Here is a 27,514-nt window from a genome sequence, read left to right as displayed (position 1 = left end):
AATGGGGGGTTGTCAGTATAATGAGTAAATTATGGTATTTTTATTACGTGTACCCCCATTTGTCAAACGGCAATATCAGAATTCATTGAAGAAGTCCTAGAATATGTCCATAAAATTTTGTTTGAGGTATGATGCTGCAATTTTTTCCCTCAAATATGAAATAGATATGTTTAACTAAATAATTAAAAGTGAAATTTTAACATAGTTTCATGTTTTTTAATAATGGTGGTACAAAATTGAACTCAATACAGGCCCTCGGCAGTCAAAAATACGGCACTGCAACACCACTAATATGAATATTTTAAAAATTTGACTTGTGATTTTTCATTCAAACTCACATATTATGTTCATATATGAATGCTTGTTAAAATACATTTAAAAAATCTGCCCTTTCTCAGCATAATATTTTCACAGCATCTCAATTTATATTTACATTTTTGGGCCAAAATAACCATTTTGAAGATGATTTTCACATAACAGAAGATAACAAATATATAACAAGATAACAAATATATAACAAATGCAGAATTGTTTTATTTAATTCCACAAGTGCATGATTGCATATCATGAATTTTTTTTAATTTACAGATAATTTTAACATGTAATACCCCGGCCTGTATATCAATTAAACAAATATGTACCTCTGGTTTTATGTGTGAATTAGATGACAAAAAATGGAAAGAAGATTGGATCCATAGTCTACTTAAATATAAGTGATGGAGTGTTATTGTATTCATTTTACTAAATTAAAAAACATCCAGGTAAATGTAAAAACAGTATAAATCCACCCAATAATAATAGTACGTGAACCAATACTGGAGTTCGATCCGGACATGACGTCACGCTACTAGACCCCTACTTTAAGTTATACTATAATTACATTAATTAAATATACTATGTCTTCAGTTTATTATCATAAACTGTGTTTTGATATTATTGATATTACCATATCATGTATCCTTTATACAAGACGTATGTTGTTATATGACATATCTACACAGATTGTTGCAATGGCAAAATTTCTAATAAATAAATAATTTAAAAATAATTACATGATGTAGATTACATTATGCAGAACTTGTGAGAACTACAGAAATGCTGATTTTTTTAATACCTTGCTATGACACTTCTATAACAGACGAGTGAATCCTCACCTGATAAGGAGCTATTTTACAGACATGTGCATCATCCATTTTTACAGTAATATCACAGGATAAAGTGTTGTAGAAAGACACTCCACATTCCATTCCTTTTAAGTGAGATTCTTTTGTTTCCTACAATTGTACAAGATACACATACCAGTAAACATTTCAAGTTTTGCCAGACTTACATCTATATGCCAGTTATGATTCATATGAGATAATGTCGAACATGTCATTTTAGTTTGTACATATCAGTACAACTGACCTCAATTTTGATTTGTAGAAGTCCTGCCATGATGAATGATATCACAGTTAACATCATGCCTGCCGACATTCTTTGAAGTGGCCTGAATATGGAATTACATTTTAAGTATGTAAAAGTGAAAGTCAAGCATGTTGTATTTGTTATCTCTTTAGTTTAAAGAGACAATTTCAATGAATTATATAAAACAGATGTGTTGGAGGGATACAAATGCCCCCACCCAAAGGCCATATCTTTGCCAAAAGTTATCCAACCAGACCCATATTAAGTACTTGACCTGTGTATTCTCATGACCTATCTATACCCCAAACTTCAAATCGATATGTCCATGTATGACTGAGATTTTTCTAAGTCCAAGGGGCATAACTCTGCCAAACTTTATCTGACCAGAACCCGATAGGCCTAGTTATTTAACCTACATATACTCATGATATATCTCTATCCCAAATTTCAATTCAAAGTGTCCATGTATGGCTGTGATAATGAGCAGAAACTGAATTGTTCAAAATTTTCAAAAGTACAAGGAGCATGACTCGATCTGCCAAAACAAAATTTGACTATGAACTTGACCTGTGTATTTTTGCGACATGCTTACATCCTGAATTTCAGTTCGAAATTTTCATGTATGACTGAGATAATGAGCAGAAACTACGAATTGTTTGACATTTTTTAAGTCCAAGGGGTATAACTTCAACAAAAAATATTCAACCACAACCAAATATGAACTTAATTGACCTGGATATTATCATGATGTATTTATATACCAATCATCCATAACAGAGGTAATATTGATTGATTGAATATTGTTTAACCTCCCTCTCGAGAATATTTCACTCATATGGAGACATCACCACTGCCGGTGAAGGGCAGCAAAATTTAGGCCTATGCTCGGCGCTTATGGCCATTGAACAGGGAGGGATCTTTATCGTGCCACACCTGCTGTGACACGGGACCTCAGTTTTTGCGGTCTCATCCGAAGGACCGCCCCATTAAGTCGCCTCTTACGACAAGCAAGGGGGTACTGAGGACCTATTCTAACCCGGATCCCTACAGGATCAGAGGTAATAAAAATAAATAGAAACTAAATTACAACGGAATGACAGAATGATGGAAAAGGATAGCACTATATGCCTCAGCATAAGAAGGGGCATAAAAACTTACCTAGTAAGAAAGTGAAATTTATTACAACAAGGATAGATAAATTTTTCAAATAGTGGAATGAGAACTAGAATCAGGAATGGGTTTAATGCTGACGTCTGGTCAGGTTTGATGGTCCCAAAGACACCCTGTAAGAGAAAACATTGGATCATAAAATACAAAGGTTCTTGAGGCTAAAGATAATGTAATTTGTCATACCCAGTAATATAAAATTATACAATACCAGGTCTCCATTCAGTTTTTCTGCCTGTAGTGTCCAGCGAGATCCCTGCTGACTAGCCAGAGCCCAGAAAAGTGGGGCAGGGATAAACATAAATAGCACCTTCAGTAAAATCTGCACCTCTCTGATAAACTCTGGCTGCAATTAAGAAGAAACATGAAATATCTTACGCTACAGGTCCATGTACCTTAAATGTACAAAATGAAAGCAAAGAAAACCGGGGGTGCAGAAGTCCTGAAGTTTACAATTTATGTCCCCAAGAGACTTCATATCAAATTTTTAAAGAATTGGAAGGGTAGTTATCAAAAGAAGAAGTTATAAATGTTCAATTGTTAAGTAACACATATTCAATCACCATGACCATTTTGGCCCCATCCTGGTACCAAAACCACAACCTCTAATTTTGGTAAAAGGCTACCTGCTCCTTCTAGGTATCAATTTAGGTTCAATAGCATTAAAGATGTTATTTAAATATTTTACACATAATTACTATATACCAAGTTTGGCACTGCCCTGGAGTCAGAACCTCTACCCCCGGGATCATGAAATTTACGATGTGAGTAGTGATTTTCCTGCTCTACATCGCTATGCATTTAGTTTTTTTTAAAGACATGGGGTTGTAGAAATTTTTTTGGAAAATTGATAAATTTTTGACAGTTTTTGCCCTGGGGGTGCAGGAGTCCTGAAAATTACAAATTATATCCCATTGTTGCAAGGAAACTTCAGTTATCACATACCATAGAAAGTGCTGATGGGCGGACAGAGTTATTACTATTGGGCACAAGGGCACCAGCCATTTGGTGGGGCCCAGAATGGGAGGGGGAGATTATCCTTCTCTTTTTAGAAGAACTATTTGACTCAAAGACAATCTAAACTGAACTCACTAGAAATGTAAAGGCCTTTGGGGCTACAATAAATATTCTATGCTTTGGAAAAAAATACCAAATAATGGACCAATCTGTTCTAAGAATTTTCGGACTCAAATGAATATTTAGTCCAAAAGGTCCACAAATTCAGTTTTATTTTATATGGTTACAGTACATATACATTTCACTTTATTTTAGTTCATTTTGTTAATTCAATTTAATTTGTTTCTCTTGGTTTTCTTTCATTTTGATTGGTTTTGTTTCACATTCTACAACAGATAATCACAAATAGTACAGTGATTATTAAATGATATCCATTAACTCCTAATGAATAGTTACACTAAGCAAACTCTTCCTTCCTTGTTTCCTTCTTCCCTCCAGCATTATAGGATTTGATCACGTGACCAACTTCATGTCAAATCCCAATAACACTCAAAAATGATATTATTTCTAAACTGAAATTGCTACATTACCTCAAATTTACTGTCTGCATAGTATAGCCAGTGGTCCTTTTTGTTCCTACTGCCACAATTCTTTATCTTCCCGTATAATCCCCACTGATATAAGTCAAGTGTTTAAATCATTTGTGTAGTATAGAACTCATTGATTAATAGATTTGTAAAATTTACAAAGAATTTCTAAAAAGAAAATATAATTTATTTACCAAGATGCATTTAAAAGATTTCCCAATCAAATTCCCAGACGATGGCACCTTCTTGTAGAGGCTGCTCCCAGCAATAAATATGACTAGGGAAAATTCAACATTCATGAATATTATGGGTTTTTTTTAAAAGTACTACTCGGCTAAACAAAGAATTCTAGTTTTTAAATTGTCATCGGAGTATCACAAACACAAAAAATTTCTTGCAGGTTGATGGACTTATAAGTCTATATTTACAACTCTGAGAGCTGAATGTTGTCAGTTCCGTTTAATTTGTTACATTCAGAAGTTACTTCTACAATATCTTCATTACAAATTCAAAGCCCGGTCAAATATTGCTAACCTGTTATTGGTGACCTTAAACTTGACGGGTCATAACACACCATGTGGGTGTAAGCAACGTTTGAATATGTACAAATTCTGAACCAATAATGAACTTCCATGTGGGTGTAAGCAATGTTTGAATATGTACAAATTCTGAACCAATAATGAACTTCCATGTGGGTGTAAGCAATGTTTGAATATGTACAAATTCTGAACCAATAATGAACTTCCATGTGGGTGTAAGCAACGTTTGAATATGTACAAATTCTGAACCAATAATGAACTTCCATGTGGGTGTAAGCAACGTTTGAATATGTACAAATTCTGAACCAATAATGAACTTCCATGTGGGTGTAAGCAACGTTTGAATATGTACAAATTCTGAACCAATAATGAACTTCCATGTGGGTGTAAGCAACGTTTGAATATGTACAAATTCTGAACCAATAATGAACTTCCATGTGGGTGTAAGCAATGTTTGAATATGTACAAATTCTGAACCAATAATGAACTTCCATGTGGGTGTAAGCAACATTTGAATATGTACAAATTCTGAACCAATAATGAACTTCCATGTGGGTGTAAGCAACGTTTGAATATGTACAAATTCTGAACCAATAATGAACTTCCATGTGGGTGTAAGCAACATTTGAATATGTACAAATTCTGAACCAATAATGAACTTCCATGTGGGTGTAAGCAACGTTTGAATATGTACAAATTCTGAACCAATAATGAACTTCCATGTGGGTGTAAGCAACGTTTGAATATGTACAAATTCTGAACCAATAATGAACTTCCATGTGGGTGTAAGCAACGTTTGAATATGTACAAATTCTGAACCAATAATGAACTTCCATGTGGGTGTAAGCAACATTTGAATATATACAAATTCTGAACCAATAATGAACTTCCAATGTCAACCTATTACAAAGATAATATCACAGTAAACAACAAGCAATATTTTGAAAACTTTACAAAATTAAAAACAATGTCTTTTGCAGGATAATATATCACATAACTAATCAAATGATACAAGAAAAAAAGTTTCTTATTTGACAAAAATGCTGCCATACAAGCTGTTTGCTTGCTGCTCTGTCAAGAAGGGAGATCAACATACAAGTGTAGACACTAGGTGTTTTAGGTTGACTAGTAGGAATCAGTTTTGTCATTTCTGGATGTGCAGTTTCATAGCGCATGTGCAAATTCTATTTTCTTTTTTTTTTTTAATCATCTCCCTTTAATAGAGGACAACACTTTATTTAAAGAAACTTATTTCCTTTCACCAAATGAATATGATGTTTTGTGCTAATATGGGTTGAAATTGGTCCATAAATGTAGAAAATATGACAAGTTTAATAGAATTACAGTGAAACTTCTCTAAACCGGCCAGCTGTCGGACCGGAAAAAACGGCCGGTTTAGAGGGGTGGCCGGTATACCGAGAATTTAGCATTTAGAGACATGTCAGCTCAATTTTTATTAAATATTTCATTGACATACCACAAACCATATAATATAGTGTTCAAGGACTATTATTTCACTATTAGAAATAAAACAAAATCATTTACTAACATGCTTATTTTCAATTTATAGCACTAAAACTAATTAAACATGATAAGCATTTTTACATTGACATGCATAGATAATGGAAAACAGTCAGTTTCAATAAAACTGCATTTGATATATGTATAGAAATTTGTAGACTAGCAGCATTTATGTAGAATTTCGGCTGATGTTTTAATAAACAAAACCAACACATATAGCCATTCGATTGCTGCAATTAATACACAGAGTAGGTACTGCTTACTTTGATATGGGGATCTTTGATCAATTATCGGTGGAGATCAAACTAGTCCACTTGTACCTACAGGTAATTATTACAAGAAAGAGCTTTGTTGCAATCATCTAATTTTAACTAAATATTTATAACAGGATACATAAAGAAAACACGGAGGCCTATTATTGGAATTCCTCTTACCTATAAAAACCCTGTTTACGTCCATTGCTTATATCGTTAACAAATTTGTTTTGACATTTTTGAAAAGTGCAGTAGTAATTAAATATATAATTTTAATTTTGATGTTTCTTAGGAATTTTAAGTCTATTTAAAACTCCCCAAAATCATTTATCTATTGAAAATTATCATTAACAGTCGTGGGTTTGTTGTTTATTAACTACCGCTTATATTCATGGTGCAACAATATGGCGTATTGATTGTATTCATTCAAGATGTGCATATCTGTTTATAACATTTCGTACGGAAATTTGAAAGGGTCACTTGGATTAGCCAAGCACCAATTAACACCCTGGACAGCACAGGTAAACTATAGAACTTATAGAGGCCACTGGTGTTTTTCACACCTCCAGTTGATAATTTCCCACCTGGCTGGTAGGTCAGTCATTTTTCACACCTGGCCAGTCTTAATCACCCCTCTGGCCAAAGTTTTCTAGTCTTCAAATGTGGCCAGTATTATAAGGGTAATTTACACATGTTTGTTAACAATTGTACTTTAAAAAGTGGCCAATGTCCGGTTTTCAGGGGTGGCCGGTTTTTTTCTGAGGGGCCGGTTTGGAGAAGTTTCACTGTACATAGAAAAAGAGAGACAAAGGACAATCTGTATAGAGGCTTCAGACCAAGTAAAAATTGATTGTCCCCTTTCTGCCTAAAGGTACTGTAACAGGAAGGGAGAAAATGCAATGGGCCAGACTAAGATTTGAAGCAGAGGCCCCTGAATCTCCAGTCAGGTGCTTTACCAACTGAGCTATCTGGCCAACAACAATCAAATCCATTGGCCTGCCACATTCCTCCCTTCTTAAATGTCTTCATACATTTAAGACATCAACCCAGGATCTTTATCCCCAGGCAGGCATTTTCACCTGCCAGTTCCAGGGGCTGGTCTGTGACACCAAATGTAACAGAAAGTGAGACAAGAGGCCCATGGGCCTAGAATCGCTCTTCTGATACATTGTAGAACAGGCAAAAATTCTCACTAACCAAGATTCATCAATTAACAAAGTTTGATGATGTTAATTCAAATAGTACCTGAAAATTTAAATGTAACTGTCCAAAAGTAGGTCACGGTGACCTACTTTTGGTTGACACACTGAAGACTCAAGAAATATTCAAATATAGCCGTCAAAATCCAAAAATAGGTCATGGTGACCTACCTTTTAGTCAACACACTCTGAAGACTCAACATGCATCAAGTGTCAAAGTTTGATAATTGTAAGTCAAATAGTATCTGAAATATTAAAATATAGCCATCAAATTCCAAAAGTAGGTCACAGTGACCTACTTTTTGGTCAACAAACTATGAAGACTCAAGATGCATCAACTGACAAAGTTTGATGATCCTAGCTTTCATAGTGTCCAAAATATGCATCTAAAATTGAAAATGTGAAATTTGAATGTCTGCAAAATTCAAAAAGTATGTCACTGTGACCTACATTTTTTTATAAATATGTTTCGAGGCCTCTAGACGCATCAACTTACAAGGTTTGATGATTCTAAACCTCTTGGTATCTGAAATAACAACCTAAAATGTATTCATTAATGATTAGCCATAATTCAGAAAGTAGGTCATGGTGACATACTTTTCACATGACGCAGTTCAAGGTCCCATGATCCATCAACTGACAACTTTTGATGATCATAGGCTCAAAAGTGTCCAAGATATGCATCAAAATCCATTTAATAATAATTACCTGCGAAATTCAAAAAGTAGGTCACCATGACCTACTTTTGAGACAACATGAAATTAGGTCCCAAGATGCATCAACTGACAAAATTTGATGATCCTAGTCCTTATACTAAGCAAAATATCAAAGTTTTAACAAAACAAAATTTAAGGTCAACTTTGAAGTGACCTTGATACCACACCCTTTGCCCCAGGATGATGCCTTGAACAATTTTTTATCTACAACCTATCCTCATCCTTATGCATGAGTTTGGTGATAATTTGCCTAGTGGTTCTTGAGAAGAAGATTTTTTTAGCAACCACTACTTTTGTTTGCATTTTCCTAATTATCTCCCCTTGTTAAAGGGTCACTACCCTAGTTTTAGTACAAATGAAAGCCCTTAGGCTAAGGATACCCTGTGACAAATTTGACAAAAATTGGCCAAGGGGTTCTTGAGATATAGCCCTTTTTCCAAAAAAGTTGACGCACACCGCACGCCAGACATATGGTCATATGATTAGCTCTTTGAGCCTTCAGCTCAGAAGAGCTAAAAATGCAACAGGTCAGACAGATTTGATGGCTGGTGGCTAGATAGCTCAGTTCGTAGAGCACCTGACTGGAGATTCAGGAGACCTGGTTTCGAATCCCAATCTGGTCCATTGCATTTCCCCCCTTACTGTTATAGGACTAACTAAACAGTACTTACCAGTAGAGAGAACCATCAGTACTGCTGGTATTCCAAATGCCAGCGGATAACACTCACCACCATAACACTTCACATCAGCTGTAATGGCACAATAAGAACATGTGACACAATACTGCCCCAATATAAGAAGTCCTATTTAGGCAAAACTGACCCTGAATACTGTAGATTCCTTATAAGTCATTGGCAGACGGGTTTTGACTTTAACTTAGTAAATATATAGTCTAGATCTTTAATAGTTCAAAAACCATGGTCCAGGTTAAAAGTCAGCCTTGACATATTACTACATGTATATGTATGACCTTGAACTTTATTTAACATAAAGTTTTGACTTATTGAATTATTACATACACATTGCAAAGCTCTAAAGATATGATAGAGATTAAAGTTGTGGCAGACAAAGAAATGGACAGTGGAGTTAATCCTTGATCTTAGAGAGTACATAATACATATTTACTCAGAGTCAAGAAAATTGTTTTGATACAAACCTCGAAGTATTGGTGTCAAAATAATGGATAACATACTTCCAAGGTTGATGGCAAAGTAGAAGGCTGAGAAAAAGATGTACCTCTCTTTTTCCTGTGACAAATGCAAATGAGTACATCCTTCAAATGATCAGTAAAGACAAGAAAGAGTGCAGATTCTAGAGGTTGAAAGATATCTACTATTCTTTACTAATTGTACATGACATATGTTTCATCTTTGGTCTGTCACTGGGTCTCCCAAGACATACCATACATGTTTCATATACATGTACTTTGGGGAAATACTTTTCAAACTATTTACCAGAAAATGAAATGCCCAATCATTTGCTATACATTCACATAGAAAATAATTTTTAAAGGTATCATAAATATTATATTTCCAACAATCTGTGAAATTGGTTTTATTATGCAGCCTTTTTAAAAAATGGCTGGCTTTTCCATACATCCATTTCTGGCATTTTTAAGACATACTATACACCCCTTTCTGACATTGTATAGCTTTATCATACACCACATTGTACTCAAATACATTACATTGTCATTTAATTCATTTAATCACATGAAAATTATAATAGTATAAACATATAATATAAAAAAACATGTACTGCCAGGGTACATGATCCTGTGTAGCCTTAAAAGTACAAAAGAGGCCTTGGTGACTTACTTTTGAATCACCACACACACACACACACCCCAATGCATCAACTGATAAAATTTGATGGTCCTTGGCTTCACAGTGCTCTAGATATACCGTGGGTAATTCGAACATGGTTTGAATATGTAGAGCCATAAAATTCCAGTAGGAGGCTATAGTGATCTATGTTTGGGTCCTGACACCCACCTCCCCACCCCCGATGCATTAACTGACTAGGTTTTGATAGTCATAGGCCTCACAGTGTGAAAGATATGATCTGGACACAAAAAAGCTAATTAATGAACAGATGGACAGGAAAGTCCATACCATAATATGACTTATCAAAAGAAGGGCATATAAAAATCTTAATAAGGTATTTTTTATACTGTATCATACAACAGCCTTCAGTCACTTTAAATCAGCCTTTGTGCTGACCACTCCCAGGACAATATAAAGTGACATACAAATGTATGGCTGATAAAGAATGCAATTTAAAAAATGTCATGTGATAATCTGTATTAAATTATATCTGTTGCACATGGACAAATGAGACTTAATATGAATTTGTTGAACAAATGAGATTTGATACAGTATTTACCTGATCTGCTCTGAACTGATCAGCACCAAATGATGCCACATTGGGTTTAATTCCCCCAGTACCAAAACCAATCAGGATCAAACCAACAGCTGGACCATACCTAACAAAGACACAGAAATATTCATATCACATAATCACACAATCATCACATGCCATTCAAGTAAGCCCCTCATTAAGGACGTATGCTACGTACACCAGAGAAATTCGATGTAGATGAAAAGTGGAGAATAAGTACAATATTTTGAATTCGAAAATTTTCAAATTTATTTCATTTTGTCAAAAAATACAGTTTTAGTAGAAGATAATCTGAAAAAAATTTAAAACCCCTGCTGGACTCGAACCTGCGACCTACAGTTCAGCAGTCGGTATGCTAACCTACTGAGCTACTTGGCTAGGTATTTGAATCAATTGAAAAGGAAAAGTCAAATATTGCTGATATTGATTTTTTCCTCCATGTTTTTAAAGGAAGTCGGCCATTATGACCATGTAGAGTACCTCCTTGAAATAATATCACATTTCACAACCTAGGGCTGAAGTACTAACCTGAGTGCGCTTGTTCTAAGAAAGAGATCTTTAAAACTTTAGGCCCCTTTTGCAATTAAGGTTTGCAAAAATAGGATTTATGCTGTGTTAAGATAATGGTACAATGGAGGGGGGGTTACACTCTCCCTGAAGCCACAACTTACTTATTAGAAATAGTTAACATTTTGGTGGATTCTGGTGCATTCTGAAAGTCAGTTTTTAAATATTGAATAAACAAACTCTAGAAAAATATTCAACAGATAAATTATGAATATATTGTGCTTCAAAAATTACATTTTCCATTTTGATTACAATGAAATGGACTGGTCAGACTTGCTTTTGAAGTCCAACAGTGTGGAAAAAAAATATCGTTATATGGAATGTGGTTTTTTTTATTACTAGATATCATACTCTTTCTATGTAATGCATGCAGTTTTTTGTGAATTCAAGAAATCAATCTTTCTGGATTTTTCATCTGTATTCAAGGTATCTAACGATTGTTGTAATAAATCAAAAAATAATACAATGCATTCGACAGAGCAGACTTTCCTTCACAAGATGCATATTGACACATCACAGTTTGACGTAATCATGATTGAAAAAAAAAAAAAAAAAAAAAGTTCAACTCAAAACAAATTTTGAATGAAATGTGTAATATAAGATAAGATTGTTTGTGAACTAATTTGTTCATTTGCTTTATGATTTTTTAACTTAATTGCACCCAATGTACCCCTTCCAATGACCTTGCAATCCTTATTGTTAAGCCAAATTGATTAATGATTTGACTGAAATTTGTTTTGTGGTTCTAGAGAAGTTGAAATGTGTTAGAATACTGTATATCAGGAAATTAACTTGCAAAGGAAATTTTTGTTATATTTGCAGAAATAAAAGTTCCACGAATTCAACATAGGGTGAATAATTCTTTAAAACTTGATGTCACATTGAAGATAAATTGAAAAATTACTGCTATTTGCACATGGATACAATACCTCCTCAAGCTACCGCATTTTCATTGAAATACATTTAAAGTTTATTTCTCAGTTAAAGTTTCTCTTAAACTGACTACTTAAAACTGTAAGGTCAAAGTTCATTCCAAATTAATACTATCATCGACAATTAACAGGTTTCTAGCAATCCCAATGTTGATTCGAAGCAACAACGGGTGACAATTGTAGACACTTGCACAACAGCACACCTGATAATGGATACAGACTTGATTTAATTCAAATTCACCACTTTATCTATCTTGTTAACACAGTCAAACAAATTCAATACCCACATCATATTCAAATATAATTAAAATAGCAGAGTTGTAAATTGCCTGAATTTCTACAGATGTCAAATATCGGTGCGTAGGTGTGTTCATTTTACTCTTCAGGACTTATACGATATTTTTAATATTTTCTCTAAAATTATTTTTTCACCTCCTAGATATGAAGAGTTCCTATATGATTTCTGAAATAGGTTTGAATTTTGTATTGTAGTAACATTACAATACTTTGTATATTGGCCTGGGTAGCTCAGTGGTCAGATCATCTAACTAGTAATGCAAGGGTCTCAGGTTCGATTCCTGATTGTTTCACTGATTTTTCACTTCTTCTTTGCTACAGTAATGTATATTTATACAACTTACTGTCGTACATAAAAACTGACTTTACAATTTTACTTGCAATAACAAGGAACTATCAAAATATGCTAACTCTAAAATAGACATGGTAATAAACCCAAAGATTTTTTGTAGAAACAAGATAGAATGCAATTGAATTGTACATGAAATGTCATAGAAAATTATTATATATCATTGAGAAATGTCGCGCATGTCCTTAACTGGGAAGATAAATACCATAAAATTCCATACAGATCAGTAGAGATGCAATGTAGTACAAGCCATACACAATGATCATCAAGTTTATTAACATGACGTATATATATTTACATAATGCATTCAGTCTCTAATTTAGTCCAGCTGGGATGAAGGATTGTTGGATCATGTCTGTGTCAAAAGTTTGTAAAGTGCACGAACAATTCACTATGAAAGTTTTTCTTTAACAAAAGAGAGCCTCGGGTTCACATCTACATTTTCTAATCAATGTAGCACATTGACCACGTTTTGTTTCAACATGAGAAAATAACTTTCTTTTCTGACTGCGGAATTTTCATTTACATATAAATGCTTGAATTTCTAACCTGGTTGTTTTAAAAAAAGTTGTTCGGGAGAGGATGATCTTTATACAGATTTTCTAACAAAGTGTATACATATGTATATTTTTAAGACTTTGGGCCACCCTGCTCTAAATTGGCCATGGTTTGTACACTGTATAAGGATGTTTGCATATGTATCTAAAAATAATATATCATTTAAGTCTTTGTGTTTTGGAGATGCAGCTGCTGCCATCAAACCTTATTCGTATGACTTTCCATATACTCTATAAGGAAGCTTTCACACACATTTCATTGTTTCTCATAAAGTGGTTACATCGAAAAACAAGAATATCAGTAAAACTGATGGATACTCCCTGAACTGCATATAACCAATGAACTACTTCATATGATGAATGATTTGTAGAATTAAAATAACAGTTGAAATATTGTTGAAATAAATCCTTTTTCATATACCGTATAAGGTATATGTTTTGAGTGACCTTCATCTTTACAAAATGACCTTGAGTGACCTCCGTATGAAAGCCATTTGCCTGTTACTTATTTGTGTGATATATGATCAATGCCTGTTCAACAAGAAATGTTTGTAAAACATATATGCCCCTGTAGTGAGAAATTGAAAAAGGTTATATACATGCATCATTTAATTGATAGTGGTGCCAAACCAATTCAAGATATTGAGCAGAAAATATCTTCCTATGTCCAGAGTGGATGGACCAATTGGACAAACAATCAATGGGGGTCATCTTCTCCTTATGATGTCCCAGTATACCAAGTTTGGTGTCAATCAAGCAAATGATTCTTAAAATATAGGAGACAATATATTACTATGTCCAGTTTGCCACTTGACCTTTGACCATATGAACCCAAATTTTAAAGGGGTCATCTACTCCTTAGGATGTACCAGTGTACCAAGTTTGATGTCCGTCAAGCAAAGGGTTATCAAGATATTGAGCAGACAGAATATTTCTGTGTCCAAAACACATACCATTCAGGTGGGGGTACTGCAGTTACAGCCATAACTAGATTTCCAGTGGCATACAGCAGCGATACAAACAGAATAGTCCTGTCCAAAAAAAAAAGTTCCATAACAATGTTATCACACAGTTTATCCATACATGTACCATACCATGTTGTAAATCAACTCTCGGTACTCATAGGTTGTTGAAAAGACCATGCTACAGTTAAACACAGATACTGTGTAACATCGAATATTCTTATAATGAATTCACACTTACAGCGAAGTGATTTTCATTCTCTGTAGTTTTAAAACATTGTACTACAAACTTATTGGATATAACGAATTTATTTAATATGTTTTAATATAGCAAATCAAAATTGCTTGTCTCTAGCATTTCACTACGTCAAGCATATTTTACTTTATCATATACCCATCAATGTTTCGTTTTTTGATACTATTGATTTCAAAGAGTGTGATGTGATTTTCCTGATCACCACAGTGGTTTTCTGATTCCGTAACAGTATCCTCTGAAACTGATGATGTCACAATGCATCAACACATTTTTTGTGGAAAATGATCAACAGTGTCACAAACAATACTGCGTATACAAAATATAATTTCACTGTCTGTGTTTTTGATCATTTATCATCTTATAAATGTGGATTTAAAAATACATAAGGGGGTATATGACAAAATTAATATATCATTACTACAGTAATTTGATCCAAAGAGTTGGATCACATCTTGTTGACAGGTGCAAATCATGAGATCAAACTCGAAGCTTTACGTCTCATTTGATCTGATGATTTGCATCTGTCAACTCAATGTGATCCGACTCTTTGGATCAAGTTACTGTAGAAATAATATATATTTATTATATACCCAATGATAATCTGTGTTTTGATACTGTTAAATTCACAGTGTGATCCGACTTTCCGTATCACCATACAGTGGTGATCTGAATCCAGATCACATCTCTCTCAAACTGATGATGTCACAATCCATCAACAGAGAACATTTTTGTGAAAATAGATCGACCACAAACAAAACTATATACAAAAATAATACTTTCAATGTATGTTTGTCTTTTTGCTAATTAGGAATACATTTATTATAACATAAAAAATTATAAATGTGTACATAAAATTACATACTAGGCATTATGTTATAAATTTATCATTTCTACAGAGTTGGAACAAACACATCTCGTTGACAGGCACAGATCATGAGATCAAACTCGATGCTTCGTGTCTTGTCTGATCTGATGATCCTCGCCTGTCAACTCAACATGATCCGACTCTTCAGATCAAGTGACAGTATCCTCATTCTCACTATCAGGGATCCATTCAAAACCTTTTTGGGGATATAGATTCATGGTTCCTACAATCTGGAATACATTTCAAATACTGATATCTATGCATAATTAAACATCCCATAATGTCGTTAAGCAGTTACTTGTATCTTCCAATGTATCCGTCAGCTAAGATTGCTCCAAGGAGAGGACTGAAGTAACACAGCATGACAAAGGAATGGAAGATTGAGGTCCCCACATCCTCGCTGAAGCCGAGCCAGTTTGTCAGGTAGAGAATCAGAACAGCTGTAAATTAATTATACAATGAGATAAATCTCAGGTCCCCACATCCTCACTGAAGCCGAGCCACTTTGTCAGGTATAGAATCAGAACAGCTGTAAATTAATTATATAATGAGACAAATCTCAGGTTTACAGCACTTCAGAATGGCTCAATAATGGAACATATTCATGAAAGTATTAGATTACATGTATAGCATATGATTCAACAATATTCTGTCCTGATATGTAAATATTTCAAAAGAAATACAATTAAATTTTAATGATTAAAATTTTTACCTCATTTCTCAGTATCAATACATGTAATGCATTTTTATCTATTTACATGGATGCATGTATTGTGCTATAGCAGCCTATTGAGTTGGGTGCTCACTTTGCAACCAAAAGGCCTGGGATTGGTTCTCAAACTATCAAACCCAAGACGTTAAAACATAGGTAATGATTGCATGTGTTCCCTCAGCAAGCTCCTGGCATTACAAGTGAAAGGTCTTTTGGATATGGTAACCTGCAAGGAAGTCCCTTGCCGTGGTAGACATTGACAAAATAAAGAACCCTCTCTGCTACAACTCCGAGTGTCATCCATATAAAGAAATATAAGGCACTTCATCTAAAGCTGGTGATGTTTCTACGTGTGAAAAATATTCAAATGGGACAAAAAACAAAATTCTCGTAAATATAAACAAACAAAACACGTATTCTGGTACGTAAAATTCTGTATCTATTGTCAATGTATTACGTACCTCCCATGCCATAATATGAAAACCTTTCACAGAATTCATTTCCCAAAATGAAGTATATACTGCTGGGGTACTTCTGGGAGAAAGTTACAACATTCTAAATAAAAAAAGTAAAATGAATTATTCTACATGAGTATGCAACCAAAACACAACATAACGCTAAAAGCAGACCAAGAGAACATACCCTAGATTCGTTCGGTTTCTGATCCAGCAAAATTTAAGACAGCTCCATCCCCATGTGATGTCAAAATATTTACTTAATTATTTGCACCTGATAGAAATATACTTTTTGGAGGAATTTTATTCACTGAATAAAATAATAAATCGGTAAACTATTGATACTGAAAAGGTTTATATTTTCCATATCAAAATAGCCAATTATTTAGAATCTAAAAAGTGATGACAAGGGCAATAACTCCTATGCTGGTATTTTCTCTACTGTATGTCTATCAAGGTAATGCTTTCCCTCCATAATTAATTTATACATATTTATAAAGATATCTGCATGTATAAAAGTGATGGGATATCTTATAAAGAAAAAAATATAAGATGTCTTATAAAAGATACAAGATATCTCGTAAACTTTAGAAGATATGACTTTTATCAGATACCTTATAAATTTTATCTTTTAAACAGGAATAACCGTGTTATACTTATAATCCATCGCAGTATCAATAGGTATAGGAGGGGGAATACAGGGTGAAAAAAGCGAGCTCCGATATGTAAAGAAAAGGCAGGATAGCAATATCCCAGAATTCAAATAGTGCTGAATATTGAAAAGAAAAGAAAAAGACGGGATCGAAATTGCTGTGGGAAAAGGCAGGATCCACAGTTGCCTCTATATCCCAATAAAAATTGAAAGGTTACTCCCTTAAATTCCTGTAGATACTTGTCAGTTTTAAGTGATCAGAAATTTCAGTACATGTTTTTATAGGCGATTTTGTCCGTTTAAGAACAATGCTTTTGTTTTGTTTTCTCTTTCACATTCGCAGTTTCCATATCGTTATTTTAAAATAAATCTCTCAGAGGATATTTTCGAAAACTTTCATGCAAATGCCAATATTCTCTTAGTAACCATAACTTATGAAAGTGAAAAACATAGGTTATCTACCAGTCAGGAGCAACCACAATACCAAGTTTAATCTCTCAATATATTGAGCAGACATTTCCAAATAACCTGTCATAAGTCATGACCTTTGACCTTGTAACTTGAAAACCAAAGGGGGTCATCCCCTCCTTAAGATGTATCTGTGTACATAGTTTTGATGAATGTCAAAATAATAAGCCAGCAGTATCTTAATATGTCCAGAGTCGTTTAACCTTTGACCTTGCTCGACAGTGTCAATTTGACATTTTTAAAATTGATGCGCCATGTGGAAATTATCATGTAATGATAAAAATAACAAGTGGAAAAACGAAGGCTGTAACCTACATGTGTACTTGAAGTGGATCCACCATCCACTAGAAATCTAGGTGAAAGTGGAAAAGTGAAAAGCAGATGTTCAGTGTGTTTAATAAACAGCAAGAAACAAAATGTACTAGATAGCTTAGAATTGCCAAATTTTTCTTGAGAAGAATTTTAAACTTTGCATGCAAAAAGACCATTTCTGTTATTTATTGAATTTGAATAAGATCAAAGTACATTGCAATTTTCTTCGTTTTCTTTCATTTTATAAGATTGAAAATTGTTAAGTCGTATGTAAACTAGATCACCGGCAAATTATCTCCCTTGCATTGAACAGAATTTCAATCAATGAAATAAATTAGAATTTTCACATCATACATTTTCTACCAATCTCCATTGTGCATTGTCCAAAGAATGTAAAATACTTCAACTATGTATTCCATCTCCCATGGAAGACGTCTGTCAAGCAAAGGGTTCTTAAGATATTGACCGACCAACATACTGACAGGTGTAAACCAATATTCCCCCTTTTTCAAGTGGGCATAATCATAAAAATAACAATCTTACAATAGCCATACTTTCACAAATTCATAACTGAATCAGTCAAAAAATATCAGATGCACAAGTTTACATAATATAAAACATGCCCACAAAATATTGGAATTTTTTTTTTTTGAATATACAGTGCAAGAAATCTCTTCTCAAACAATGTCTACTGATGGACAGGAAAATTCCAATATATCTCAAAACTTCATTAGCGAAGTGATCACTATAAATGCCTGTGTGTCTTTAAAAAAAACTGTTGTATTGTTTATAGCACAACATAACTCAATTTACTCAGAAAAACTATAAGCCCAATTTATATCATTATATATAATTATATAATAATTTATATCAACGTAACCATATTCTTTGTTACTGTATTAATACATTAATGTGGAATTACATGTACTTTTCATTAAATGCACGTAATATCATAAGATTCAGTTGAGCTCTGATATGGACTGACAAAAGTTCACAACCAAACTTGGTCTTGTTAAGGTTACAACACTTGTAAATTCCAGCTGAAATTTTCATTTACTGAGTACCTGGCAAATGCATTTGAAGATTTGATATTAACTGCTTAGATAACAAAAGAACATTTTGCCTTACCTTGACCATGCTGACAGGCCCCATTGCTTTCTCACTTATCTTCCTGATTCCAATGGGTCTTTCTGGGTTTTCTTCTTTAATCAAAAGGGAGCCTGAAAATAAAATTAGAAATAATTTTCCTTAAATATTTTTTTTACTTCCAATTGGTCATAGTAAAGAATGTGGTATTGAACTTGTATCAGATTGTTCATTACATTGGGGTGAGAGGAGTATGAGGGGGTGTAGGTGTGGAGAGAGAGAGAGAGAGAGAGAGAGAGAGAGAGAGGCACATACAGAGAGCTAGAGGCTATAAAGTTAAAATGGAATTCCTTCAATTTGAAATTCAAATTAACCTATACAGTTGTGTTACAAGTGCATTCCAATTGTTGTAACAATTAAGTAAAAACAGTATACATGTCTGCCACAGCTGTCGTACATGTCATTAAGTTTTTATTATTTTGGATCATCAGAAAATTACTCCAAATGTGTTTTGGTTATAACAACATGCAACAGATTGGCTCACAAAGAACATGATGCAATAAAAAAGAACATAAATATGAAATACATCTACACAATATGCATATCGATAGTTAATCTAGGTTTCTTAGAAACCATCTCACAAAGAAAATCCAATTTTTTCCCATTCTGGCATTTCCAGATTTTCAGTCAGTATCTTTGGAACTTTGTTTCTACATACTAGTAAATAGCTTTCAACTGTCACACTCCCCTTATCCCATGAAAATCCAGGTTAGAATAGGTCCTCAGTACACCTTGCTTGTTGTAAGAGGCAACTAAATGGAGCGGTCCCTCGGATGAGAACTCAAAAACTGAGGCCCTGTGTCAGAGCAGGTGTGGCACGATAAAGACCCCTCCCTGCTAAAAGGCTGTCAGCGCCATTCATAGTCCAAAATCTTGCAGCCCCTTACCAGTAATGGTGATGTCTCCATATGAGTGAAAAATTCTCAATAGGGATGTTAAACAATATACAACCAACCAATCACACTCCCCTGATATGGGGAAACCCCTAGGTAAGCAAGCAATCTCATATATTCTAGTGGTGAGTTCAGGTATTTGGTATTGAATTATAAAAAAGGAATTAATTTTTTCCTATTTGACCTCTGATAATCCCAGAAAGGGAAGTAATTCAGCAAACATATTGCAATCTAAATATGTCTCTAGTCACAGTAATCACATCGTCAAACAGTGTTACCCTCTGTTGTTTAATGTACAGTTAGATTAATTTGGCTAGTATTTGATGCATATATTTTGCATGAATTTGTGCGTGTTCTGAGACTATAGTTACAAACAATGGCCCACTCTGCAGTGCATGCTCCTTAGAGACATACATGATGTATATAAAACACATTAGCAACTTCCCTAAATCTTATATTTCGCAACCTGTGGTACTTACTAGGTAAAAATGCACAGTGATTTAGATTATGTATACCATCTTCATAACAGCGATTTTTTTCTACCCACTGGTACTGGTACCGGTACCCATTCGATTGGGAAAAATAGCGCCAAAATCGAACAAATTGGGAATTTTCTACAAATGTTTCAGCAAATGATTTTAACTAAAAGAAAATAAAATAAAGTGCACCGCCACGGCACATGATACGCCTGTCACATATTGTTAACAGTATAGATTGTACCCATTAAAACATTTTTTTTTAATATCAACTTAATTAAATGTCACAGTGACCTTAAAGTAGGATGTGACACACCTTCTACCTAAGATGCATTAGTTGACCAATTTTGGTGATTCTAGGTCTAATAGTTTTCAAGTTATGAGCCGGACAAGTTTTTGCCATATATGGCCATATCTTCTTAATGAAAAGTCACTGTGACCTGGTTTTAATGTGCGACACACCTTCTACCCAAGATGTATCTACAGACAAAGTTTGATGATTCTAGGCCTTGTAGTATTTAAGTTACGGGTCGGACACGAAAAAGCTAACAGACGGACGGACAGACGGATATCTTCTTAATGAAAAGTCACAGTGACCTGGTTTTAATGTGCGACACACCTTCTACCCAAGATGTATCTACAGACAAATTTTGATGATTCTAGGCCTTGTAGTATTTAAGTTACGGGTCGGACATGAAAAAGCTAACAGACGGACGGACAGACGGATATCTTCTTAATGAAAAGTCACAGTGACCTGGTTTTAATGTGGGACACACCTTCTACCCAAGATGTATCTACAGATAAAGTTTGATGATTCTAGGCCTTGTAGTATTTAAGTTACGGGTCGGACACGAAAAAGCTAACAGACAGACGGACAGACGGATATCTTCTTAATGAAAAGTCACAGTGACCTGGTTTTAATGTGCGACACACCTTCTACCCAAGATGTATCTACAGACAAATTTTGATGATTCTATGCCTTGTAGTATTTAAGTTACGGGTCGGACATGAAAAAGCTAACAGACGGACGGACAGACGGATATCTTCTTAATGAAAAGTCACAGTGACCTGGTTTTAATGTGCGACACACCTTCTACCCAAGATGTATCTACAGACAAAGTTTGATGATTCTAGGCCTTGTAGTATTTAAGTTACGGGTCGGACACGAAAAAGCTAACAGACGGACAGACAGACGGACAGACAGACGGACGGACATGAACGCCATACCATAATACGTCCCGTCTTAAGACGGGCGTATAAAAAGAGAACAAAACAAGAACTATTCATCTCTTTACAAACTTTTTACGGTAATATTTGCTATTGGATTGTTTAAGAATCACTGTAGCTCTACAAAACATGCGCACTGCCATGATCTGTACTTTCGATTTAATACCAGAAGTGAACATTTTAGTTAACTTGTACAACGTTTCAGACTAAGTAAATTACGATGTGAGCGGTCTATTTTTCGGAAAGTAACTTGGGAATTTTTAGTCTCAAAATTGGGAAAAATCAACAGTTTTTGGCATTGGGAATGGTACCGTTTATCGGTACCAGTTATATAAGGAAAAAAATCGCTGCATAATCATATATACACATGTATATCAAGTTCAAACCTTCCAAATCCTATCACTAAAACACTTATGACATAATATTTTCATATTAAGATATTTCACATCAAAGTAAAATGAAAATGATGTTTCAAAATGTGAAGCATGACCCAAAATCAGTGAGATTTCAAGAAATTTTTACAATCTGCCAATTTTCTTGTAAATATTATATTAATTTGTCAATCATCAAATCATTTCAAAACTTGTTGAAATAAATTCAAATTCTTGATAGGAATGAAATAAATTTAATTTAGCATCAATTTATCAACCTAATGAATGGAAATCAAAAAATTTCTAGGTGGGATGTGGGACTGTGACACATCTTGTAAAAGTGGTAAGGAGTTGCTCATCTCACTTATATGTCTCTGGTGCAGTTGTACGACAAAAGTGAGTTCCCCAAGAAAGTATTTCCTAATATATATTTCATACAAAAACCATTTTTTCCCCTTCAAAAGCTTCTTTTACAGCCGGTCCTTGATTTGGATGAAAACAAAACAATAACTTCAGAAATGTCAGCATTTCCTGTCATGATTTTACAAATTAATCAGTTGAATTATTTAAAAAATCACTCTTATATATATATACAGTGGAGCCTCGGTAATCCGGACGCCATTAAACCGGATGCTTCATCTTCCAGACGATTTTTCTAAGGAACAAAATTTTTATACGTAATTTTGCATCATTAATCCGGAAATTCGCATTCCAGATCTGGACGGTCATTATATTTACTACAAAACGTTAAAATGCATTGAAAATTGTACCGTTAATCTGGATGGTAGTTTTTTGAGGGAAGGTCTGTGTTGGACAATTTTACCAAGACGTGAATTATAAAGAAAACGAGCCAAACTGTCTAATTGAAGCAATTACAGTGTACCCTAACAACACCTCCCTTTAATTAGGTGGTGTGTGGTGTTATGTCAGGTAAATAGCACGTGCCGATCGAGACATTGCATTGCCAATATTTGCACATAAGATCTGTATTGCGTGTATAGTGTTGAATTTTGTAAATAAATCTGTAGCATATTATTTTATAGTCTTGATCAATAGCCTAATAGTATTAATAGATTAAACATTATGCCGTAATGATATTTTTTTTTTGAACTGCTACACCTATCAATTGTACTAGCTGATTCGTAAATTGATATTGGTTTATTCAAATCTAAAGAGTGTAGATTATACTTCTAGATTCTGAATTTTATACTGCACTTGATTGGCGTGAAATATACATGTATGTTCATGCACATGTATATGTAGTAAGTTTTTAATGTTTAGAATGCCACGCATGTAGAATGTACCTGTGTACGATTGATTCTTGTTACAATGTTGTAGGACTTTATTGCTTGCGAATTTTTAAACTCTGGGTAGAAGTGAGAAAATTACCATTTCAAGGAAAATGACAATTAAATTTTGTATGTACCCAAAATGTTGGTTTCATCCGAGTTCCGTTATTATCGCATCATGAAAATAATAGGTGCGCATGGCTAGATATTTACCAATGCAAATGGTTAAATCCAATGTTAGAATGTGTTTAATTCACTACGCATCAAAAAAGTAAGCATATTGCTTAGAAAATATGCGATTCAGTTATCCAGACGCTTCATTTATTCGGACGATTTTGCTGTGAACCAAAGCGTCCGGATTAACGAGGCTCCACTGTATATCAATGAGGTGTACTGTAGCAGAGACTGTTTTACACCTTTGCTGAGGACCTCTGATATGATAGTCCAGTGATCTCTTCCAACTGAGTTAAAGGAAAAACCCACTAGCCAAAGCTAGAAGTAAGACCTATTATCTAAAACTACCATATTGTCGACTCCCATTCCAGAAAGAGAGGCATTCTGATTCTCCAAAAGTGCCAATACTTGTGGGGTGAAGTTCTAAGGGCAATCACTCTCACCCGCCAGAAAGTACCTGAGTCCCAACGTGGGCACCAAATGCAGCAGACTGTTTTATGCATTTGCTGAGGATGGAACCTAGGACCTCTGTCATGACAGTCCAGTACAGATTCCAGCTAAAGTGTTAACCCACTAGCCATAGCTAGTAGGAAGGCTACTCCCAACAAGTTAGAGCCTTGGTTAACGTCCCTTATATACTGCGGTGCCAAGTCAAAGTATCTCACCGTGAACTTCTAGCATGCTGGAGTAGTAGGAAGGCCATACATGTATCTAACATTACCGTCAAAAAAAAATTAAGTACCCTTAAATTAAACTGTGTTAAAATTGCTATATCTCTACAATAGGTGGTCATATAACTAAAATCATTAAAAGATAATGAGAATATTTCTAAGGCCATTTTTTTATGCGCCCGTCAAAGACGAGACGAATAATGGTATGGCGTCGTCCGTCTGTCTGTCCAGACCTTGTGAGCAGAATACAGACCAAACCTTAAGTTCCATGATTTTACAACTTGGTACATTTGATCACCATGATGAGAGGAAGATGCCTATTGTTTTTCAAGATCTGAGGTCAAAGGTCAAGGACGTATCACTTAGTAAGAAAACCTTGTAGGCAGGATACAGATCACCGAACTGTAAGCTCCAGCCTGAGGATATTAGAACTTGGTGTATTTGATCACCATGATGAGAGGAAGATGCCTAATTAAGGTCAAAAATCAAAGCTCAAGGTCATAGTATTACTTAGTAGGAAAACCTTGTAGGCAGGATACAAACCGAACCATAAGCTCCAGGATATTGCAACTTGGTACATTTGATCACCATGATGAGAGGAAGATGCCTATTGTTTTTTTAGGTCAAAGGTCAAGGTTACAGTATCACTTAGTAGGAAAACATTGTAAGCAGGATACAAACCAAACCATAAGCTCCAGGATACTGCAACTTGGTACATCTTATCACCATGATGAGAGAAAGATGCCTATTGTTTTTCAAGGTCGCAGTATCACTTAGTAGAAAAACCATGTAGGCAGGATACAGACTGAACCATAAGGTCTTGGATATTGCAACTGGTACATTTGATAACCATGATGAGAGGAAGGTGCTTATTATTTTTCGAGGTCAGATGCCAAAGGTCTAGGTTGTAGCATCAGTTAATAGGTAAACCTTGTAGGCAGAATACTGTGCAGACTGAATTATTGGGACTGGGACTGTCAAACTTGGTACACATACTCCTCATGCCAAGTGAAGGATGCCCTTTTGCTTTTGAAGGTCAAAGGTCAAGGTTATAGTATCGCTTAGTAGGAAAACATTTTTAGGTGGGATGCAAACTGAAACGTAAGATCCAGAATATTACAACTTGGTGTATTTGATCACCAAACTGTTAAGGCTAGGACCGTCAAGCTTGGTACACGTGCATCTTAATATGCCAAGTGGAGGATACCTACTGTTTCTCAAGGTCACAGGTAAGTGTCGTAGTAGCAAGATACAGACTGAACAATTGGGGCTAGGACTATCAAACTTGGTACACGTACACCTTAATAATATGCCAATTAGCAAAAATATTACATAGAGAGTACATAATTTGTCTATTTATGCATGATGAAATTTGAAAAGAAACTGAAGTTTGTCACACCCTTATGATTGCTGATACTACCTGAGGCCAAGTTCTACAAACCATGGTGTAAGAAAAACACTGTATATTAGCTTTTTACACGCTTATTGTGTCACCATTGGCGGTACTCTTATTCATTTGATTGATTCCTCTAAACTGAACTGTGTCAAATTTTAAAAATGACTTTAATAGGATTAAAATAGGATGATTTTGTATGTAGTGTGATATATCTATCAGTAGGACTTTTTAAAGTTGAAATTCTCTTTTACCCAAGAATTATATATCCTAAACCCTTGACCAGCTGTTGGCCACCAGGCTGTTGCTTTGAACCCCCTGGGGTTTCTTGGTGGCTCCCAGACAAACTGCCTTACTTTCTTGATCTCCCTCCTTCCTTTTTCTAGTTTACTTCTAACACCAATGATAAAATTTACCATAATTTCATGATTAAACAGAATTGCAGAAGGAACATTGTGTCAAAGATAGAATGCATTTACCTTCATCCGCTTGTAGATCGTCGTCACTTTCTATGGTCATCATGTTGAGAGGTTTTCACTGGCAGATAGATGGAGTAAAGTCATCCTCTAACAAGTTATTGGCTTACTAAGCTTACTACATTGTAAGTTTAACTAAGCAAGTTCCTCCGATAGTCATATTGAAAGTGAAAGTTAACCTTGGTGTGTAATGCATAAAACAACTCCGTGAAAGACTTTAAATTCCGAAATGTCCCTGATATTTTCATGAATTTGGTGAATAACCCTAACCCACAAATTTCAAGACCATAATAACAACTTTTATGATGTTTCAAAACACAGAAATCATATCCACGAAATTTTGCAACGAAAAATGATCTTGACAGTCCTTCATGTAATTCATAATCCTCATGTTTTTCAATGTTTCACAAATTTCAGAATCAGTTCTCATTCTTTGGCTATTGAAACTGGACGTTACACACAAACACATGTAAATGAGGGAAAATGTACTGTCTGCAAGTCTGACTGTGTAGAAGATGAATTCCATTTTGTATTTGACTGCATAGCATACCAACACTTAAGAGAACCATTCATAGGGTCCATGGGCATTTTGTGCAAGAATTTTATAAACCTGTGTAATAGACAACAATTTATCTGGCTTATGAGCAACGAATGTAACAATATTATTGAAAAAATTGCCAATTACATATATAGCTGTTCATTACTAAGAAAATTTTATTTTTCATCTATCTTTTGAATAATCACTCTTTTATGATTTATGTATATGAACTTTGTAGACTTTGTATGCCCTCTGGGCCGAAGGTTAGAAATAAATTACTTACTTACTTACTGTAAATATAGATAATTCAAACAATTCTACAAAATTCTTGCGGTCCTTGTTAAGGTATGATTAAATTTTTCTGTACAGACTTGGAGTCGAGCCATAAATTATTTGATAAAATAATTATCGTTTTAAGTAGTGTTAATTATTATTCTTCTTATCATTTTTTTTTTTTTATACCTTGGCGGAACATCAATCGTCGACTTGGGCTCTGTAGTATTACTTACTTAGGCCTGTCGTTCCGTGAGGAACATAGGCCATCTACGACAGTCCTCCAACGAACACGATTCTGGGCTGCTTTTGCTGCGTCGTGCCAGGTCACGTCCTGCGCCTTCAATTCTGCCTCCGAGTCACGCCTCCAGGTGTTTCTTGGACGACCCCTCTTTCTCTTACCCTGTGGGTTCCAGGTCAGGGCCTGGCGTGTGGTGCTGGAAGGTGGCTTCCTTA

At 34.7% G+C, this 27,514-nt stretch overlaps 1 protein-coding gene across 1 annotated transcript in view; it reads right to left on the bottom strand.

The window, feature by feature from the left end:
* LOC130052310 (solute carrier family 15 member 2-like) overlaps window positions 1–26,439 on the bottom strand; it is a 31,672-nt gene extending 5,233 nt beyond the window's left edge. Inside the window, exons 1-14 of the mRNA XM_056156793.1 lie at window positions 26,251–26,439; window positions 19,260–19,351; window positions 16,706–16,799; window positions 15,831–15,972; window positions 14,403–14,480; window positions 10,733–10,832; window positions 9,504–9,594; window positions 9,019–9,096; window positions 4,313–4,395; window positions 4,122–4,205; window positions 2,786–2,920; window positions 2,566–2,690; window positions 1,408–1,489; window positions 1,155–1,274 (exon numbers count right to left, since the gene is read on the bottom strand). Coding sequence (XP_056012768.1) covers window positions 1,155–1,274; window positions 1,408–1,489; window positions 2,566–2,690; window positions 2,786–2,920; window positions 4,122–4,205; window positions 4,313–4,395; window positions 9,019–9,096; window positions 9,504–9,594; window positions 10,733–10,832; window positions 14,403–14,480; window positions 15,831–15,972; window positions 16,706–16,799; window positions 19,260–19,351; window positions 26,251–26,293 — 1,347 coding nt within the window. The 5' untranslated portion in view covers window positions 26,294–26,439. The remainder of the gene's footprint in view (window positions 1–1,154; window positions 1,275–1,407; window positions 1,490–2,565; window positions 2,691–2,785; window positions 2,921–4,121; window positions 4,206–4,312; window positions 4,396–9,018; window positions 9,097–9,503; window positions 9,595–10,732; window positions 10,833–14,402; window positions 14,481–15,830; window positions 15,973–16,705; window positions 16,800–19,259; window positions 19,352–26,250) is intronic.
* Window positions 26,440–27,514: the final 1,075 nt, after the last annotated feature.

Source organism: Ostrea edulis, chromosome 2, assembly GCF_947568905.1.
Source record: "Ostrea edulis chromosome 2, xbOstEdul1.1, whole genome shotgun sequence".
Taxonomy (NCBI): Eukaryota; Metazoa; Mollusca; class Bivalvia; order Ostreida; family Ostreidae; genus Ostrea; species Ostrea edulis.
The sequence above is the reverse complement of the archived record's forward strand: the minus strand, read 5'-3'. Positions and strand labels throughout refer to the sequence as shown.